Genomic DNA, 23,229 nt, shown 5'->3' on the forward strand with positions numbered 1-23,229 from the left:
AATGAAAACAGACTCATTGTGAATGCCAAAAAAACAACGTGGATCAACTTCAGACTTATTACAAATAAAATAAAAACTAACCTTACAGTAAAACTGGGTAAGTGTAAGATTGAACAAGCATCATACACTAAATTCTTGGGAGTATGGTTTGATGAACACTTAAGATGGGAAAAGCATGTAATATCATTGAACAAAAAATTAAGTCAAACATGTTATATACTTATGTAATAGAAGGAAACATTCCACGTGGGAAAAATTATATATAAAAACAAAGATGAGGTGACTTACCGAACGAAAGCGCTGGCAGGTCGATAGACACACAAACAAACACAAACATACACACAAAATTCAAGCTTTCGCAACAAACTGTTGCCTCATCAGGAAAGAGGGAAGGAGAGGGGAAGACGAAAGGAAGTGGGTTTTAAGGGAGAGGGTAAGGAGTCATTCCAATCCCGGGAGCGGAAAGACTTACCTTAGGGGGAAAAAAGGACAGGTATACACTCACACACACGCACATATCCATCCACACATACAGACACAAGTAGACATATTGGTCTTTAAATATGTCTACTTGTGTCTGTATGTGTGGATGGATATGTGCGTGTGTCTGAGTGTATACCTGTCCTTTTTTCCCCCTAAGGTAAGTCTTTCCGCTCTCGGGATTGGAATGACTCCTTACCCTCTCCCTTAAAACCCACTTCCTTTCGTCTTCCCCTCTCCTTCCCTCTTTCCTGATGAGGCAACAGTTTGTTGCGAAAGCTTGAATTTTGTGTGTATGTTTGTGTTTGTTTGTGTGTCTATCGACCTGCCAGCGCTTTCGTTCGGTAAGTCACCTCATCTTTGTTTTTATATATAATGTTATATACTTAGAATGCTTAAAAGCTCATGTAATATTAAAACAGTGTTATGTGTTTATTTCTCATTCATGCACAGTTTATTAAGATATGGTGTACAGTTTTGGGGGAACAACAGTCTAATAAAGCATTCATTTAGACTACAAAAGAAGGCAGTCAGAATAATAAAAGGTATAGGATATAGAGACTCTTGTAGGCATGCTTTCAAAGGATTAAAAATCATGACACTCCCATCCTTATACATGTTTCTTAAAAGAACACAAGGAATTTTCTACATTAAACAGAGAATTTCACAACTACGAAACAAGGAATAGGAATGATTTCCACAGAGAAATTCATAAAACGGCTATGTATCACAAAAGTGTACTATACCAACCCAAAATCCTCTACAGTGCTCTCCCCAAAGAACTATAAATAACACCAAAACTGCACATATTTAAAAGAGAATTAAAAAACATGTTATTGAGCAATAGTTTTTACAGTATAGAAGAGTTTATGAATCATTGACAATAAAAGTGCAGTTAATATTTCCCTGACATAATAAATATGTGTAATAGCTCACATTTAAATATTTGCTGTTTCTATGAAAGTGTGAAACAGTGTTAATGTAAGAATGGAAATAATCTTTGATGTGAGAATCACTAGCTTTTTTCTTTTTCTTTTTTTTTTTTGTGCGTTGTTAACTTACTTGTATATTTTTATGTTAATGTTCCTATAGTTCTATTAAAATTGTAATGTCTAAGTGACAAGTAAATTCAATTATAAATTTTCATGTACATGTATTTTAAATTGTAATGTTTATTGACAATTCCTATGTCATTTTGATGATGCACTACAAGGATGCTAATAAATTGAATTTCCTTTGAAGCTTAAGTTTTATTTTCATTTTTTTTTCCCTCTCGTCCATGTTTTGTTGCTGCAGTATTATTCTGCAGTAGTGGGATACAGTAATATCCTTTGTTAGAGTATTGGTTCTTACCAGTCAAATTCACAAAAATTTAACTGAAAACTAAAACAATGAAAACTTCCTGGAATTTTAAACAATGCCGGTTTTTTCCCAGTTTTCTCCCGGATGAAAAAATTCCCCGGTTTTTCCCATATCTCCCGGTTGTCCCGGATCGTATACACCCTGTTATACATACTTTTGAACACATCATAACGTTGGAACAATTTTTGTAAATAAAACAAATTAAAGCAAAAAATAATTTTTTTTCTCTTCCTCAAAATTGGGGTACGCGGATTATTCGAGAGCGCGGATTATTCGAGTATAAACGGTATTGTGATACAGTTATCAAGGTATTGACTTTGAGTGTCCAACAATAAGAAAATCAATTCTTCCACAAATACAGTGTGTTTGATTTGCAGCATCATTGAAATGGAGAATGAGTAACAGAAGGAACTGTGGGATAATGTAACTGGAAATATGAGGAAGTGAGGGGGCGGGAAGGGAGGGATAGATGGATGGAGGGGGAGGGAGGGAGGGGGAGAGAGAGTGAGAGAGAGAGAGAGAGAGAGAGAGAGAGAGAGAGTGTGTGTGTGTGTGTGTGTGTGTGTGTGTGTGTGTGTGTGTGTGTGAGAGAGAGAGAGAGAGAGAGAGAGAGAGAGAGAGAGAGAGAGCGCACAGCCTAAAGGAGAGCTTTAGGAATGAGAGGAAGCATCTGTATACAAGCAGGAGGGAGTCAGTGCAGAACTAAGGAAAAGCAAATGAATGAAAGGGAATGATCAAAGTAAAGAGGACTTGGAGAAGATAGAACAGAAAATCAAAAAGGGTGCCATGCTAAGTAGTTATCGGAACATACAATTTGTTAAGAAAAGTTGTCCTACGTATTCAGTGGCAAACTATAGTTTGGAAGGAACTAGCTCTTTACATTGAGGGTTATGTGAAATATTCAACAGGAACTCCTAAAATAAGCTGTTTTGGAAAGAAACAGTGTGGGTACTTAAAATGTGCCATTATATCGTGGATATACATTGAGATTTTCTGTTACTAATGCTTATGGACCCCACTGCTTTGGTTGTATGATGGACTGCAGAAGTACGACCATACATGGAGTCTGTTATGTTGTGTAACAACAAAGTTTATCTCATGACTGATGCTATATCTCACATAGTGAGATGCCCAAGAGACAACAGGGTCCAGATCAACAAGAGAATGGTTTATATACAAAACAACAGGACACTGACAAAACAAAGACTTCTTCTCACAAAAATTAATACAAAACTCTCTAGTTTTCTTGCAGGTGTGTGCCTTGAAAACAATAAATTGTATTAAGATGACAGAACATAGAGACTAATTCAACGAAGTTCCCCATAGGAAGGAAGTAGAGTGTACTCGGTGGAAGCTGGCTGATGGTCGATGTTGGAAAGATCAAAGTGCTTCTGCAGTGGCTCCTACATGGCTCTGGCCGAAGAGCTGGCACTTGATTTGGCCCAGAGTGTTGGTGTTGAACTGATGATGAATGGAACTGTGCCACTAAATAGTTAATGCATGGAGGTACGCTGTAACTAGCAGCTAAAGTCTTGGGAGATGATGCCTTGGAGGTATGTATGTTTGTAATTTCCATCTATCCGAAGGGCTGCAAATCCTTCAGGCATATTGTGACAAATAGTTTTATGTAGTAGCATGGGAAGTAAATTAATGACTAAATGGTGACCATCACCACAGAACAGTGAGAACAACTGTATGATATTTGGACATGTTAAAATACCACACAATAATTTCCACACTCACCATAGCCATTTATTTGCCAATGTATTTTCCATGACTGACAGAGCAAATATGTGGAAAATATTTTTGCAGTGATAACAAGGTTACCACCACAATGAAAACTGATTTCTAAGAGAAATGCCAGGCTCTACTATAATATAAAGCAAGAGAGCAAAGAAAAAATATTATACAGAAAAGTTCTGTCTGGGATAAATCTATACAAGGGTGCTCATCAAATGTTCTCCTCATTTGCAGGATGCAGAAGTAAGTAGAGAATAGCACTCATTAAACCTAACTAACCTCAGGACAGCACACACATCCATGCCCAAGGCAGGATTTGAAACTGCGACCGTAGCAGGTGCACAGTTCCGGACTGAAATGCCTAGAACCGCTCGGCCACAGCAGGCGAAATAAGAAGAAATGAAATTTTTGTCAAATATAACAGCTATTCCATTTATGATCGCATATATTTCCACAGCGAACTTTATGGATAAAATATTTTATTGCTCAATTATTGTGGTAATGTAGACAGATATATTTGTCAACCACATTGCTGTTTATACAGTATACGTAATATTAAAAAGTGCATGAAGCGGATAGTGAGTGATACATTATTTCATTTCTCGAATAACATGATAGCATAAGAAGTTATTATTTCACAGATAACACACACAGCATTCAAAACAAGAATGGTAACAATGGAACTTTGCAAAGATGCGTGAACTAGTCTGAAAGCACAAAATGTGTTATTGCTAAGCAAAATAGAAAACACAGGATTATTTTACTTCTTCAGTTAACCGAGTGCCCAGCCGTGGTTCTCATTTACCTTCATCATGCATATGGATAAATTATGCTCCTGAGCTTTTCGTTTGTTCCATGGTTACTGTCACTACTGGTAAGTGCTTACTGGGAATTTAGACAACCTTGAAGTTGAGAGAGATAGAACGTTCTTGAACTTAATTAAAGTGATGTAACTGTGTTCCAAGGAACTGTGCAATTACTACGTATACTAAGATTTATGTGGGCATATCGGTAACTGCATGCCATTACAAGAACCAGTGAGGAGTCAGACTTAGTATCCCTAACCTTCCTGGCTTATGTTGGCCACTGCCCACCACGAGATGAAGTGATGGCTGGTGGCATTGAGGGCTCATGGCATAACAAGGAAAGTACAGGATGACTCAAAAGTCCATTAGTATTGGAAAATTCAATACTTCACGAAATAATGTAGGTAGAGAGGTAAAAATTGACGCACGTGCTTCAAATAACATGGAGTTTTATTAAAACCAAATAAGTGCAAAAAATCACCAAAGATGGCGTTTCATGTTATAAAAAGCAATAATTAGCAGAACAGTTGATTTTTACTAAAGACAATGTTCTTTATAACAAATGCTCAGAATGTTGGCCGTCATACATCAGTAATACCTGCAGTCGTGGGACAATGTTGTGACCAGCAGCACTGCATATCAGTAGGTACAGTGAGAAGTAGCCATCAAACTGTGTTTTAGCATACATAATGGGGTCGGACATTCGCAGTAGACTTGAGACTCCAGGTAAACCTACAACCAGTAATCACACGGACTGACGTCAGGGGACATGTGAGGCCACGCATGACAGAAGTACAGCATACGATTCTCACCAAACGATGTGCGAGCGAGATCTTTCACATGTTTAGCAATGTGGGGTTGAGTGCCATCCTGCATAAAAGTTGTATTTTCCAGCAGATTTTGATTAGCCAGGCTAGGAATGATCTGGCTCCCTCTCTCACTACAGCTCATTTTATACACGATTCTCATGCATCGTCACTGACGTGTTGCTGTCCAGCGCCATCTGTTGTCCAGTTTTTGCACTCGTTTTTAGTTTCAGTAAAACCTCATGTCATTTCAGGTATGTGTCAATTTTTATTTCTCTGCATACATTATTCTGTGAATTACTGCATTTTCAAACATTTACATACTTCCGAGTCACTCCGTGTATATGCGGAGCAGAGACAAATGGAGGATCAATATAGCGATGAGACAGGCCACAAATGGGGGAATTGGGATACGTGTGTGACTCTAAAAAAGGGCAGAATGTTACGGCACTCTGCCTTCAAATGAGCATCATGGAAGCTGGTCGCATGTTCGCATGCTTCTGTCGCGAAGATCTGTGGGAAGTAGGTGAAGGAAGGCGAAGCCACGAGCAGGGGACGAGGTGCTGGGCGTGCATGCCTGGAGTCCAGCGGCTTATGCTCGCCCTGTAGCGTAGGTTAGGCGGCGATCAGTAGCTGAAGTGAGGACAGAGTACAATGCCAGTGCAGGCGAAGGTGTTTCGGAGTACTGATAAACAATATAAAGAAATGTCTTAAGACCCACTGACTTGTGCACAATAGGCACAAAGTAAAGTCATTAATAAAGGAAACAATTGTAAAGTATGCGTGTTAAACTATTTTACATTTCAGATAAATTATTTCCTTATAGATTTCTTAAGGATGTTTTTGTTCTGTATGATGACCATCTATTGCTCTCATGACTAAATTCTACATCACAACAAAATTGTTAATGAGAACACAATTACTGACTGAACCAGCATAAACAAAGGATGATACACTTTGATGATTCAATGACATTCTACAGGATGGCAGTTTTCCATCAAAGTTATTGGAACCCATGATACACTTACGTTTCAGTAACTATACAGACTGTGTGTGGTTTCTAAACAAATTTAAAAAAGTCCTAGAATTTTAATGGCGTTAATTAGATGTGCTCTTCGCTCTCCTAGACAAAATTTTATAGAATATCATTCCTGTATTATCATCTGAATACCATTTCCCTGCAGAAAGCAGGTGCTGACAGATGTGAAAATCACCAAACTATCAGTTTAATAAGTCACAGCTGCAAAATACTAATGTGAATTCTTTACAGACGAATGGAAAAACTGGTAGAAGCTGACCTCGGGGAAGATCAGTTTGGATTCCGTAGAAATGTTGGAACACATGAGACAATACTGACCTTACGACTTATCTTAGAAGAAAGATTAAGGAAAGGCAAACTTAAGTTTCTAGCATTTGTAGACTTAGAGAAAGCTTTTGACAGTATTGACTGGAATACTTTCTTTCAAATTTTAAAGGTGGCAGGGGTAAAATACAGGGAGCGAAAGGCTATCTACAATTTGTACAGAAAGCAGATGTCAGTTATAAGAGTCGAGGGACATGAAAGGGAAGCAGTTGTTGGGAAGGGAGTGAGACAGGGTTGTAGCCTCTCCCCGATGTTATTCAATCTGTATATTGAGCAATGCAGTAAAGGAAACAAAAGAAAAATTCAGTGTAGGTATTAAAATCCATGGAGAAGAAGTAAAAACTTTGAGGTTCGCTGATGACATTGTAATTCTGTCAGAGACAGCAAAGGACTTGGAAGAGCAGTTGAACGGAAAGGACAGTGTCTTGAAAGGAGGATATAAGATGAACATCAACAAAAGCAAAACGAGGATAATGGAACATAGTCGAATTAAGTCGGGTGATGCTGAGGGAATTAGATTAGGAAATGAGACGCTTAAAGTAGTAAAGGAGTTTTGCTATTTGGGGAGCAAAATAACTAATGATGGTCGAAGTAGAGAGGATATAAAATGTAGACTGGCAATGGTAAGGAAAGCGTTTCTGGAGAAGAGAAATTTGTTAACATCGAGTATAGATTTAAGTGTCAGGAAGTCGTTTCTGAAAGTATTTGTATGGAGTGTAGCCATGTATGGAAGTGAAACATGGACAATAAATAGTTTAGACAAGAAGAGAATAGAAGCTTTCGAAATGTGGTGCTACAGAAGAATGCTGAAGATTAGATGGGTAGATCACGTGACTAATGAGGAGGTATTGAATAGAATTGGGGAGAAGAGGAGTTTGTGGCAAAACTTGACAAGAAGATGGGACCAGTTGGTAGGACATGTTCTTAGGCATCAGGGGACCACAAATTTAATATTGGAGGGAAGTGTGGAGGGTAAAAATCGTAGAGGGAGACCAAGAGATGAGTACACAGCAGATTCAGAAGGATGCAGATTGCAGTAAGTACTGGGAGATGAAAAAGCTTGCACAGGATGGAGTAGCATGGAGAGCTGCATCAAACCAGTCTCAGGACTGAAGACCACAACAACAACAACAACAACAAAACCAACAACAACCATTTCCCTACATGTGTAAGTGTCTGCTCACTCTCTCCCAATGTATAATGAAGAAATAAGGAAGGAAGAATGAAGTTTAACATTCCACTGACATCGAGGTCATTAAAATAGAGCACAAGATTGGATTGTTTCAAGGGTGGGGAGGGAAAAACCTAAGGATCTTTCAAAGGAACCACCCTAGAATTTGCTGGAGTAATTTAGGGAACACATGGAAAACCTAAATGTGGATGGTCGGACACAGATTTCAAGCATCTTCCTCATGAATGTTGGTTCAGCATGTTAACAATGTGAACAAATAATGTGAAAACCACTTTGTTGGCTTAGTATGTTCCTCCCTTCAGTATAAAAGACATTTCATGTTTATAATCAACAAGAAATATCTGTTCAATACAATTATAAATGATAAACTCTCCATTCCACACATCAGCTGGATTCTTTTCCTATGTTATCATAGCATTAAATAGTCATTTCTACATATCAGATACCCAACAAACGTATTGCTCTAGTGAGCTAGTGCTGCTGCCAGCAGAAAACTACCTTTTAAGTTGTTTTTCATGTCTTTTTTGATTTAATGTAGCCATAATACAATAATTTTTAGTTCTAATGCAACAGTCTTAATCACCCCTCTCTGTGCACTGTGAATACAGAGTCAGTCATAAATTAACTGAATAAAGCTTAATTCATTTGCATGATGTATGTAATAACCGTAAGCACAACAGTTTAGGCACTGGCACTGCCATAAATACTAATCAGCACATCTTTCTTTATGTTGTTGTTCCAAATGTAGCATTCGTCAAAACTGGATGCCAAATCTTTTATAGCAATATGTTGAAAAAATGCAACACATATGAGAAAAGCCATCACCTCTAACAATAACTTTAGTTTCAACACCAACATACCTTTCATATCAACAACAGTTTGTTGTTGTGTAGGCTCTATAAATGGATTGTCTTGATGTTTCATTTTGGCTGGTCCATCTTCACTGTCTAAAGAAGCATCCTGTAAGGGAAGAAATTACAACAGTGATAGCTTTATCACACATACCAACAACCATATTAAATATTATAATCATATATACAACCTCTGACTATAAATTTTGGTGAATAGTCCTCTAATGTTAATGTAGATTGAACTATGAACTACAGTTACCTTACTGTCCTTCGAAATAGTCACCTCCCATAACTATGCCCTGCTGAGCTCTGCGATACATGTCCTGGAAACTTTGCATGATGTCTTCTTTTGAGATGGTGTTCAAAAGGTGCGTCACCTTTTGTTGGATGTCAGGAATATCACCAAATCTCTCTCCTTTCAAAGTGAGTTTGAGTCAAGGTTACAGAAAGAAGTCTGGAGGATTGAGATCCAGTGAGTATGGAGGACGTTCAAGTTACACCACCCCCTTTTTTGTCAGGAACTGTTTGACGATATTGGCTGTGTATGGGCGAGTGTAGTCGTGAACAAAAAAACAGGAACCTTGTTGTGCATACTGGGGCCATCCCCTGAATAGACATTGTATGAAACAGGTCAAAATTTCAACATACCATACAGCGTTCAATGTTGTTCCCTCAGACAGGAATTCCTTGTGGATAGTGTCTTGACTATTGAAAAATGTGATGGGCATCGTTTTGATGCGTGATTTTTCGGCTCTGGCCTTTTTCCAATGAGGTTATGTCGGAGAACACCATTCCATGCTTTGTCACTTCATTTCAGGGTCATACCGGAGAGACCAGGTTTCATCCTCAGTGGCTATACAGTTCAAAAAATTGGGTATCGCATCAAACGTTTCAACAAAATCCTGTGAAGCCTCTAAACGTGCCTGCTTCTGGTTGTCAGTCAAGTGATGCGGCACAAGACAACAACATGTTTTTCTCTTCCCTAACTCCTGGGTCAGGATTTGTCGCACGGATTCACAGATCATCTGCAGTTCATCCACTATCATGCGCACAGTTAATCAATGGCCATTCATGACTAATGTCCTCACTCTCTCAATGTTTTCATCACTGATGTCAGTCGTCGGTCGTCCGCTACAAGGATTGTCAGAAACACTTTCCTGGCCTCCCCGAAATGGGCAAACCAGTCATACAAACACTTCCTGGACAGTGCTTGATTCCCATAAACACCAGCATTGCATGCATTTCTTTCAGTGTCTTGCCAAGCTTAAAACAAAACTTTAAATTGATCCTTTGCTTGTTCATTGTCCTGTTCTCAGTCCAGAACCAATGCACTAAACAAGCACTTCATCCAACAAGTCTATCTTGGAACACACACGTTGCTCAATTGAACTATGGTGGGGGCTGCTATGCAGGTGTAGTGTTGTGAGTCACCAGTGTTGCCCAATTGACCATTCTGACTTCATTCACCTAACTTTATTGTCAGAGGTTGTACTTACATAGAAAAGATTAGCTACGTAGTTTTATTTACCAACAGAATGCATGTTAGATATATAACATGAATACAACCAATTAATTATAGAGAAATACCCACCAACATCCTCAGATTCCAGCAACCTCATGGATACTCCCTCCTTCTTTGCTATACTTTTTCCCTCCATCTTCATCCCCCCTCCCTACTTTTTTTATGTTGACCTAGTTCTTAATTGCACTATTCATTTCTCTTCCCCCTAATCTACCTTTACTTCTCACTCTGTCCTTATCTTTTGTGGTCTGAGGCTGGCACAGTTCTTACCATCATAAAACATCTGATCTCTTACTCTCTCTGACATCCCCCCTTTATCACTGTCTACCCGTGAGGCTCTCTCATCTTGTGTTTTGAGTGACCCATTTTTCTATTTAACCTACCCACTGTATCCCTCTCACCTTCCCAAGGAAGGAACTATTGGCTCTGAAAGCTAAGACAGCACTTTACTTTTACAATAGAAATTGACAGTAATAAACATTTCATCTCCTGACAGAGTAAGTGCTGGGTAGCAATGCTCAAGTAAAGTGAACACATTTCCAACAGTTTTCACAGTTCCGATTTGTCCATGCTTGTAATTTTTAATGTTTAAACATCAATAGTTTGTTTCAAAATATTTACATGTGCTTTGTTGTTTTTGTTATCATTGGTATTGGAAGCACATTATTAAGTTCACAATGTTCTAACGATTTTTATGTAACTTAAATAAATTTAAGCAATACATATGACTTTCACTTACAAAAGGGTGCTTGTGGTTCATGGCAGCAGACATGTAGGGCACAGTGTTTGGGGGAGCAGGATTGTTACGACTTCTTCCACGAAGTCGGCTCTCCTTTGTGACAGGAACCCCACCAAGTAGGTCACCATGAGATGTATACGAAACTCGTGATGCATGTGAGGTATACGATGAATTTCGTGAACCAATGCTGGCATAGTAGACAGGAACTACTATAGCACCATTTTCTTCCGACATTGGTGTTACTGCATTTGAGTCATCCGCATATGGCAAGTGTTCCTGAAAGAACAAAATGTTAATTTTCATAACTGTATAACTATATACTAAACACTCTAATATCAGAGGATATGTGATGTTCATTTTATGATGTAATGTAAAGAATACAGCTCTCTGACCTATCAGATGCCGTAATGTTGTACATTTATTAAATAATTTTAATTAATATTTATAATCCATTTTGTACAAAACAAGAAACTCCAACATGACTTTTTGCTTAGCAGTCATCTATCATCAAATTTCTTCATAGTTGAGACATAATCTAAAAGAAAGATACACTCTGAGTATACAATAATAAATACCTACAAATGATGAGTATAAAACTAAACTTACCAGTCATAAGATGTAAACTGCCAAGTTTAATTTCAACCATTGACAAAATAACAAAAATTTAATCCCTCCAAGCCAAACAAAGCAATGTAAATGCAGCATGCAGCTAAAATTATATTTAAAATTAATCAGCAATACATTCTCATTAGAAAGACTGAAATGAAGCTGTGTAAAAACCATTTTATGCAGCCATGCACCTCTATACCTCATTTCAAATGCAGAATGTGGAAAATAATGCCAAAAACTGAAAAATTTTAGTCAAACATAATTAGGGCCTACTAGTGTAGCAGCCAGAATGAGATTACATGTCTTTGCAATTGATGAGCCATCGCTTTCAAACTGCAAGCACTGATAAATATATATGTGCAGAGTGCTTGCGCACTATATTTCAGTGGAAACAGGGAAACGAGAAAGTTTTCTCCCATAGATTATAATATGTTAAAGTATTGTGACAAATGTAATGCCAAATCAAATACCAGAAATCAAGTGCAGTTCATTTAACGATTACCAGTCAATATTCTGCAATGGAAAAAAATGGACAAAAATAGTCTTTTTACCTCTGACTGGACAGAGAAAAAGGAAATAAATAAAAAATAACTAATGCATTGCGGAACTGGACATCAAAAAATGATCTGTCAGCAGCTACTCCTACCATCTACTGTAATTTCACAATCAGCTTGATGAAAGCTAATACAGCTGTTTCAGACTCTTAAGGTTTGGTAATGACTCTACACGGTAAATGATGCTTCTGTTTATTTTGTATTTCTTCATTCTTAGGATATATGTTTACAACAATTCTGTCTTGTCATACAGTTTTCCTAACAATGGCAGCACAGCTTTTCCCACCAACAATACCATATAGCTGTCCCCAGAGTTCATCCCTGAAACTTTTTCAGCATCCATTCATGCTGCCCTTTACAGATACTCTCGAGAACTAAAGATGATATATTCTCTCTTTGAGTTCCCTACAACATCCTTTTGAAACACACATTACCTTATGCAGTGCTCTGTATGCTCGTCCTATGACATCTTCGATGTGGTCTCCCCACTGCAGCTCCTGTTCAAAAACAAGAACATTATTTACAGTTTCCGTTTCTACTGCTCTCGCCCTCACCACTATGAAGCTATTGATGTCATATTAGTTTCTTAATGTCCTATTTTTTGTAAATTTTTCCATAAAAGCTTGACTTAGAAGACATAATCTGCCCTAAAATCCATACAAATGAATCCCTATTCAAATGAAACCCCATTCCAGTATCTTCTTCCAAAAAACAAGACACAATATTGTTAACAATTACCAGAAGTGAAATACCAGTAATCAAAATATTCCCCTGTCCATTTGCAGCAACATTTACCACCCACAGAGTAAATGTGTGCCCAATGCCCATCTCTTAACAAATGAACTGCCTGACAGATAGATCTGCTTTAGTGCCTCACTACTGCGGGATAGTCACAGTTGCTGCTTCAGCAACTGTGACAGTTAGTCAAATAAAGCTGTACTCATTTTATGAAACAATACACCTCAAACTACAGTATTCTATAAGCAAAACTGCTCAACACTTTTATTACATCATCAGAGCTTTAAAATACTAACACATTCGATAGTGAACGATTATAATTATTCTTTCATTTCTCTCAGTGAGCAGCATACACCAAATTCAATCACATAATAATACTTCCACATATTATTCTTTTAAAGTAGTATTCTTTGATTATTTCATAACTGTCTTAATTTTAATACAGAAATTTTTATTAAAAAGCAATTATTACAATCGATTTACTGCTTTAATAAATCAGTAAGCCTTCTCATTCATGCCCATGAAGAACTTCATCTCATCCTGAAATGTTGATATATTAGTACATAATATGTCTTCATTTATTTTCCCCACAGATTTCACAATGAACAATTAGAATTGGTGTAGCTTTTGAATTCTGTGATCCAAACTCCCAGTATGTCATTATTAGCTTAACAAGTACTTCAAATTTTTGTTTAGGGCTCTTTATAGAACATATCCATATTTGTTGTTTCAGGAGGTATTTCTTATAGGTTTCAATAATGTTTAAAATCCACACAGTAGGCAGCAGGAGCTTGATCTAAATAAATACTGATTTATATCAGCTGCTTCAATTTTTGGTATCTTGGGCTAACATCGGATAACACTACAGGCTTCTAAGCAAAAATATTATTTTCACTCAGTTCATATGCTTGAAGATAAACTTCAAGTTGTTGTGGTAAGTAAGTCATATTTAACCTACTCAATATTCAACTTCCGTTAAAACAGAGGCTAAAATCCTTGGTAGTTATTTGCAACTTCAACTTATACCTACCAGTATAAAATTCGGAAGGTAGTTCAAAAATAAACAAACCATGTTCACAATGAATAATTAAATAAATGGAAGAAGAATACTCAGATTCAATGAACTATTTTCTATAAAACATAAAATTATTTCCTTGTCTCGACAGAAAGTTTCATTAAAACGTAAATTAAAACTACAGATTGTATGTTAACCAACATGGGCAGGGGAAAAAAAGTCTAAGTGAAAAAGAAAATTATGTTGGCTGAAATACTATAGATGTTATTACGTAAATATTCAGTTAATTATTAGACTACATGTTACGCCATTCATTTACAATTTAGATACATATTTTGTCAAGAACATTAATATATCTCTAATGGAAAGAATAAAAAGAAATAGCAGAACAATAACTGACAAATCAACTGCTTCATGAATGAAGAGCATCCATTATGTAAACCATCAACAAATAAAAACTGCTTAGAAGCTAATGGCCACTTATGAGAAGCTACTGCACCAATTTTTGACAAGCTGCAACTTACAAGCCATACCAGGCTAACCCAGATATAAAAAAAATAAATGTCATCACTTACTTATCTTATTAAAAAAACAAATTATATGAACAAAAACAAAACTTCTAATAGAAAACCTGATCCACAAAATTCCTGATTTACTATCTCTTCCCGTACTTCTCCACAAAAACACTGGACTGAAGTGGTCAACAGAGTAGTGTCTGCACAACCACAGAAATATACACAAAATGATAAATTATCTTCTGGAGGATATGAAAAGATACAATTTCTATCATGAGAAACCGGAAGAATCACAAATGAAGGAACATACACTGGTGTACAAAATTAAAGGAACAAACAGAAATTTTGCAAGGTTGCTTTTATTTCACCACAAAATAGTATTAACATGAGATAGTAAAGTAGAAACAATGTAAAGAATACAGAACGTAGTCAACTGCAACATGCACAATGGTAGACAAAGATATTCCTCATTTTTTTCCAAGTTAAAAGGATTTGCACACACATTCTGACAACTGGTTAATGTGCTCATTGTTGGGTGGGGCCACCTCAGGCACCAATGCAGGCCTGACAACGATGAGACATGCTGTGAATGATGTCATCAATTTCATGTTGAGGCAATAATGCAAATTCTTCCTTCAGAGCTGCTCACCAAGTCTTGGAGAGTGGTTGGTGGATGTTGACACGATGCAACCTGTCTCACTACTGCATCCCAGACACACTCTATGGAATTCAAATCAGGGGAGTGAGCAGGCCACACCATGCGTTCAAGGAAAAACCTTTCCAAAATACATCAAACATCCATGCTCTATGAGGTTAAGCATTATCCTTCATCAACGCAAAGTCTGGGCCCCCAGCATCTCATAGCAACCACTCATGACACCCAAGACCTCCTCACAGTACCTGACAGCAGTTAAATCTTGTTGATTCATCCATACAGTTTCATGAAGAGGTGTTCAAGTGGTCAACATAATCCCTGCCCACACCATAGGGATCATCCCCAATATTGGTCTCTTTCCACATTGTTTGGGTCCTGAAATCATGTTCCATGTGCCCTCCAGATGCGAATCATTATCACTCGCCATACCTAAATGGGACTCATCTGTGAAAAGAACATTGGGCCACTGTTCAACCATCCAGGTTGCATTGCTCCACTCTTTCCCTTCTGTGAAGACACGCCAGAGGTAAACAGACAGCAGATCTCCAAAAATAAAGGCTGCTCTCCTGAAGTATCCTGTACACCTTTTGCCTTGGTAGAACACGTCCAGGGGATGCTGCAAGGTCAGATGCCAGTTGCAGTGCAGTACTAAGACAGTACCCTCATGCCCTTACAGCTAAATAATGATCCACTCTTTCTGAAGTCACATGTGGTTGGCTCTGTCTTGATCTCTAGGATTCATTTTCGGTCTCTATAAACTGTCGCCTTATCCAAGAAACAATAGAACAATTCACATTAAGCCATCGAGCCACATCAGTCTGAGAACTCTCCTGCTTCCATTCTTCCTACGGCCGCCCACAACAGAGAGTCTGTAGGTGTCTTCTCTGTGCCATACTGCACTGTCTGTGACTGTGTACAGAGCGATTTTGGAAGTTGGACTACCCTGAAAACACAGCCCCGCTTAATATGTGCCCTGATGTCATTGCTGGCACAGTTGTCCATTGATCAGAATGCCATCTTCCAACCGTAACACAATCATCACAACATCTGTTGACAGTTTGTATGATTATATTGTGTATTAGACACAGGACAGGGAAATACCAATTTGTTGCTATAATTTTTAACACCAGTGTATTTGCGTGGAAGGGTGTATTAACACGTAAAATTAAAATGCAGAGAGCAGATGAACTGTTAAAATAAAAGAGAATTAAGCAGAATAGGAAATTATTAAGTAGGAAAGTGCTATTATGTGAACAAGTAATGTACAGAAAGGGAAGTCATTGGAGAAATGAGATAAGGACATACCAGAGTGAAGTGAAATGAGAATGGAGATAATGTTCTAGAAAGGAAAAGACAGTTGAAAGAGTGGGGAAGCTAAACCCAAAATGTACTGATATACACCAAAAACTAAAATGTAAAAAGAAATAAATAAAAAATTACTTCTCAAGAATAAAGTGTTAGAGCTGGTTGTAAGCTATAGTGGCCTGAAGAAATGTTTGTATGATAAAATAAGCATTGTAAGAAATGAATTATATTCTGGATACTGTGTTGTGCTACTTTCCTAAACAGAAAATTTGATTTTATCTCCACAGATATCATCATGGTTTCATATTTATGTGGCATGTACGCTGTAGTTACAGTAAGTTAAAAAGCTGTGTACTGTCACAGGAGAATCACCTAGAATGGAGCTCACAACATCTACAAGAAAATTCATCTGGTCAACTCTTAGTTATTTAAACATTAGTGTTCAGTTTATACATTTTTTACTTGTACAACTGGTTTTTGTGTGTGTCACTTCTATCAGAATGAATTTTTGGGATTTGACTGTTACTGCTTATCTGAGAAACAACAGTATTTTCATTTGTTATTTACTTTTTTTCCTGTCCCATGGCTTATATGCACACCTATTTGCATATTTTGTTTAACTATGTATGATCATGGAGTGTTTAATATCACTATAAAGTATGATTCAGCAACAAATAAAACTATTCTACTACTGCTACTACTATTATTATGACTACTACTCTTGCTACTACATGTAGTTGGCTTTTTTGGATGATATATCAGATTTTAATTTAATCTTTACAGAACTTTGTTAATGCTATTGCCATATTTAGTAATGTTTGTATGCAAGATTCAACTAGCAGAGAAAAAAATTCAATTCACTATAGCTGAGTCAGTGTAAGTAGATGTTAGGCAGTTGCAGTGGGCTGGGCATGGTAGGTTCGTGTGTCTTTCTCAACTAAGTGAGTTTGTAAACGTTTCTATTGTAATGCCATAATGTTGTCACAGCTCTATAGGCTGCTACTGTTTTTGCCTGCAGCCACTTGCATTTTGAAGTTGAAAGCTGACAACAGTGCTGTCACGGACCTTCCTAAGTCATCTTAATTATAGCTTACTTGTCTCATTTCAATACTAACTGAAATAAATATATATGTAGTTAATCACCCACAAAGAAAGTATTCACACTTAGATATGAATAATCTGACATGGGGTTAAAATGTAAATATTATCGGCCACTGATTGCTGAAATGTTTATACCACACAGACACAAAGAGTTAATGATCATTACTAGCTCATTATTATAGACACACTTTGAAACAATTTGATACTGATCGCATGAAATAAGGGATGGTGATTAAGATTTAATGTATCGTCAATGAAGAGGTTGTAACAAATGGGGCATAAGATCACGAAGAACTGGAAAGGAAATCAATCTGAGGGAATATGGTATAGTTGTAGGTAAACAACTAGAATGCTCCCATATACAGATTTATTCACACTTAGTGTCTACACAGATACAAGTCCGGAGGCTAACTCTCGTTAGCGTCCAACATGCTCTCCAAAGCCCCGCTCCTCAAAGATAGCACACTTACGCACAGAACAAATATCGATTTTTATGGCGCTCTACGCCACAAATCCATTCATTTCAAAGAAACCTGGCAGTTGCCTTTACTGATGTAATTAAACTACAATGATAAATAATACTCCTGGATACAAGGTCTGTGTCTTAATTGTTGTGAACCTAACTTACCACCAATCTATATGACACTGGACAACATATAATTGCTCTTTATTTACTTGCAAGAGTTAATGAACTTTGCTATGGAAATGTGTGAAACAAAATGCCTCCACAAAATTATCAGTACTATTTTAAGTGAGGATCAGGTTTCATCTAATTGGAAAGAATTTGTTACTTTCCAATATACAAAAAAAGGGAACTGAACAAATTGTTCAGAGTATGAAGAAATTACATTACTGTACACCACTTACAAAATTTAGACAGACATAATGTTAGCAAAGCTAAGCTCTTATACTGAAGATTCAAGGTGATGCCCAATGTGGGTTTAGACAAAACACACCTACTATTCAGAAAGTATACGTGCTACAGCTGTCAAAAGAAAAGAAATGTGAATATATAAACATATACATTTCCTTTTCATAAATTTGAAAAGAAAGAAAAGAAAACCTTCTTGAAAATTTTAATAGAAAATAATATATATGAAATTCATGAACAACATGGTATCACTACCAAAATAATAAATTAAAAATTTTAATAAAAGCTAATTTTTAGAATATTTAACAAAAATTGCAAGCAAAATATCTAAAAAATAGAGGTCAAAACAAGAATTAAACTTGTAGATTTTCTCTTTTTAATATTATAATATTACAAAAGGAATTACAATCTTACAAATGAACAATTTGGGAGGGTACATTGTCAGGTAGATGTATGTTAGATGAGTCTGGGAAGTTCACTGCTGAGTCAAGAACCTGATGGAAGGTGAGCGAAAAATACCATAATGCAAGAAAACATCTAGACGATGCCTCTATCAAGTAGATGATTTCAAACAGCTGATAGTGATGATGATTATTTGATAATAACAAAATTTAATTAAAACTTTTTACAGTCCAATTAATAAAAGCTACAAGTGGCACAGCTAACCATCTGAATATAGATAAAACAATATATATCATTCCTATCTCACTATCTATCACATTATAATGCACTGAAAAGCAATGAAACAGCTTTTGTAAAGACCAATGAATCTAAATATATTAATCACAGGTTTCGAAGGATAGGACTGCTGTTTGGTTACTGACACAGTAGAATCAATTTATGGGGAGAAGCTTCAGCAGAAAAAAATTGAAATTTTCTGTTAAAACATAGAAGAATATGTTAAATAAAAAAGTTAAGCTTGTAAAATAGAAATTGAATCCAAAAGGTATTTCTACAGATGCAAAATGCATAACATCACTAGTAAGTCACAGATATGGAGCAGATGCACCTGGAATGATTCAAGTTGGTACTATATTAGTGGAGGTATAATAGAAGGAAGAGAAGTGGCTAGAAAGACAAAGCTGGAACAAAGTCCCATGTTATGGAACTAAATGCATAATGCATTCAAAAGATATTTGAATACTATGCTTCAGCAACAACAGACACTGAAACACACAAGACTGCAGTACTGACTGTGTACAGGCTCCCCTCAGAAAACATAAATTTTATTAGGTAGTTGGGGAGATAATTAATAAAACTTAATAGAAACTCACTGCACATGGTCATTTCAGTACTGGTTTCATTTTTGAATGTAATCATCTAGAGCATTTACGTAGATACACTCACACAGAGAATTGTTTTTTCTTCTCAGTTACATTCCATAGAAAATAAAACATAACGCAACAGCAATTATTAATTTATCTCTAAATCCATCTGTCTTTCATAAAATAAATGTGAATCCCATAATAAATGGATTATCTGCCAATAATGGCCAAATGACAGCAAATAATGTATTAATTAGATTTTGCTAATGAGGGAAAACCATAATACCACAGAACCATAAATGGACATTCATTCACACTATTAAGAGAGAATTTACTAGATGAACAATGGGAAGAAGTACATTGAGTGCACATACTACATGAGAAATTTAATTCTCTCTAAAAGTTTTCGTTCAACTCTATGAAGCCAGTTTTAATTTAATACGAATTGCAGACAATTACAGTGCAAAGCCAGAGAAGGGGTAGCTAATATCTGGGGTCAACCCATCTTGTGCTAGGAAGGGAAAGCTCTATTTAAACAGAGGACTCTAGCTCTAAACAAAGCTTGAAGGAGCACTACAAGCAATATAGCACAATTTTTCAATGTGTCACCAAAAAAAGCAAAAACTAGGCTATATTCCCAAGAAATGAAAAATTTCAAGAACAAAGAAAAGGCAATGTGGAGTGTTATTACACATAAAACAAATTCACTCTGCTGGAAAAACTATATTAAACTTCCTAACAATAACTTTGACAAAGATGATGTAACACTCAAAATATTGCCCAGTGAATTCAATGAATTCTTTCTAAGTTTTGTATTCCCACCAGACTCCTGTATGTCAGATGAGAAGATGTTCATGGTCAAGAGCGAGAGTGATCTGCGGCTCCACCAAAGTGGCATTGAGTGTCACATACACTAAACAGTGACTTTGAAACCTTACCTTTCCTGGAGCAACCTCGTGGACTCTGAATCCAGTAACATACTAGCTCTAGCTCAGATTCTTGTTTAATTTGGCCTATGCTTGCTTGTATTTGTGTGTGAATACAATGTGCTGTCGCACTCCCTTAGTTTCATGTTTGTCCTCTGACCATGCTTTCAGGCTCTCTGCTCACTGATCAGGTTGACCATCAGTGTTTGTTCACTGCCGTCAAGTCATAGCACTTAGTACTCAGTCCTGACATTTTTGTGACTGTGTCTCACTATTCAATATGTAACACTTGCTGACGAAAACTTGTTCTTGGTTTTTTTTTTTTTTTTTTTTTTTTTTTTTTTTTTTTTTTTTTTTTTTTTTTTTTACAGCAGCAGTTGCAAGAGGAGCAAATGCAGGAGCTCATTCATTCGCTGACTACACAGCTGGCACTGTGAACACTGACAGTGCAACAGTGCAGCCTTCACTGCAGCTGCCAGCCCCATTTGCCGGTTTTGATGAAAAGTGGAAAAGTTATTTACACCATTTTAAGCTGTACTGCCAGGTAAGGCACATCACTGAGGTTGCAGATAAGATCACTCTATTGCTGCTGAGTAGTAGTAGTAGTGGTAGTAGTAGCAGTAGTAGTAGTAGCAGTAGTTGCTGTTGCTGTTGTTGTTGTTGCTGTTGTTTCTATGAGGTGGTTCAGAACTTGCAGCCCCTTATGGTCCCAGAAAATGTGCATTTTATAGAGTTTTGTTTATTAGTAACTTGCTACTATGGTCACAAAAGCACATAGTAGATGTCCACTTAGAATTTAACTATCATAAGCGTCCTGGGTAGTTGTATGCAGCATGGATAACTGAATTTCATAGCTTAACATGTAATGTCATTTTGAGTGTAAACATTGTAGCACAACCTATGGAGACCATCTAATTCATGACGTTGAGGTGTGGCTGGTGCCAGACAAAGCAGTACAGACTAGGGTGTTAGAACATTCAGATACGATGTTGGGCAAGATAGCGAGTGCAAAATATGTTTCAGAACAACTGGCAGGTCACCAACATAGATGAGCCACACAATTGGGACGGGCCCCATCAGAGGCAATTCAGGCTTCAGTGACCACACCACTGAGTTTGTTGGTTGAGCATAGTAACAGAGGGGGAATTCTGGCATCCGAATGTCAGTCAGCTTGTAAGGTGGGCGTCACAGTGGACTGGTCTTGGTTGCTGTTGCGCATACCACCCATAGCACACAGAGCACCCTGCAAGAAACACCCCTGCAAGCAAGGCAGTTTTGCCCAAACTGTTCGTCATTATACAAGATGTGACAGTGCCCCTCTTTCTTTGCAACTTGTTCAGACTGCTGTACACCATGATACTTAGCAACTGAGTGTATGAAATGGTGGTGAGCACTGCCATGGGACAATTTGTTCCAGTGTTCACAATTGAGCCTGCAAGCACGTTAGCAGTCCTACAGTGGCATCATACCAAGGTGGACTTGAAAATAGCTGGGTGTTGCATGAAGTTTCAATTAGACATAGGGGCTTCAGTCATTCCAATGAATTTAGTAATTTATCACCAGCTGGATTGCCTCGTTTACAGCGCTCTCAGCACCAGCTAATATCTTATTGCCGCCCGTGAGCTTCCTTGCGGCATCAACTACTAGCCATGGCCAAATACGAAAATGAGGAATGCCAGCTCATGCTTCCAGTTGTCAATTCGCAATTGGCAGAAAACATTTTCCTACCTTATGCTTTCGCCTGTCACAGTAATGTCTCTGCAAAGTTTCCTTCAGGTGGAAAAGTTGGGTTACTGTGTGTTGAATGAGATTGTGCTGGGGTATTACAAAATCTGCGCATGATGAATGGACAAATGGACTGATGTATAGCACAAGAACAAGGAGACATAGCATGAATGCCAAGTTCTTCCAATAAGAAAGTAAAATGACTTAGGTTATATATATTAGTCTGCCTACTGTTTCCTGTGACTGTTAGTCACCAAAGTTCTTCAAGTCAGATACATGATTCGATTATATTGTATCTCATTATTTTCTGAATTGTATAAAGCTATTGATGATTATATATTTAATGATTTGTGCTCTACTCGGGTAGGGGCAGTGATGTAACCCACTTCCTTTATCCTCGAGTAAACACTCTCCTTCGAATTATCACAAACATTTGTACCTGAGAAGGTATCAAGATGGCGAACTATGGCATTTACTGTCTCTTGCAACATATAGAATAATTCTTTGTGGTTGCATCACTTGCCACCTAAAACAAATTATTTGTTCCGCAAGAGGGCTATCCGAATAAAAACAGACAGTCCTCCACCGACTCTCTCCAAGTCCACATTCAGAAGTCTTAAATCAGAGTCCACATAGGCATGTGTGGGGAGAGCAGTGGTGGTGGGGGTTGCAGGAAGGTGTTGTAGGGGAAATTTCGAGTGCTGGAGGGCAAGTGGAGTTCTAAACTGAAGCCTACACTCACAAATTTTGTAAATATTAAATGAGGCTCAATCATGCCCACGTTTGCATGGTGAACATTCAAAACACCTCTGGTTTGGTTAGTATTTAAAAAGGATTCTGCGGAAAATGCAGCAATTTATTTTCACTTGACTTGTTAACTATTTATAACTTTCAGAGAAGCATCGTAAGTGGTGAATGCTGAGTAAAAATCACATATATTTTTTGTTGCTTTGATAACATTTGCTTATTTTGCCAAAACACTGTACAGTTTACACAAGCTCACCTAACTAATATGTTGTGCAGATACAACTGTGATAGAATTATGAAATAGTGCTTTATTAAATTTATTAAGTACGGAACTGAGGAAAA

The 23,229-nt window shown here is 37.3% G+C and overlaps 1 protein-coding gene across 1 annotated transcript in view; it reads right to left on the minus strand.

Moving 5' to 3' along the window:
* The window catches only part of LOC126412041 (sodium channel protein para), a 903,820-nt gene that overhangs the window by 386,524 nt on the left and 494,067 nt on the right, over positions 1-23,229 (minus strand). Inside the window, exons 13-15 of the mRNA XM_050081417.1 lie at positions 12,459-12,521; positions 10,862-11,137; positions 8,610-8,709 (exon numbers count right to left, since the gene is read on the minus strand). Coding sequence (XP_049937374.1) covers positions 8,610-8,709; positions 10,862-11,137; positions 12,459-12,521 — 439 coding nt within the window. The remainder of the gene's footprint in view (positions 1-8,609; positions 8,710-10,861; positions 11,138-12,458; positions 12,522-23,229) is intronic.

The sequence above is a fragment of the Schistocerca serialis genome, chromosome 7, assembly GCF_023864345.2.
Source record: "Schistocerca serialis cubense isolate TAMUIC-IGC-003099 chromosome 7, iqSchSeri2.2, whole genome shotgun sequence".
Taxonomy (NCBI): Eukaryota; Metazoa; Arthropoda; class Insecta; order Orthoptera; family Acrididae; genus Schistocerca; species Schistocerca serialis.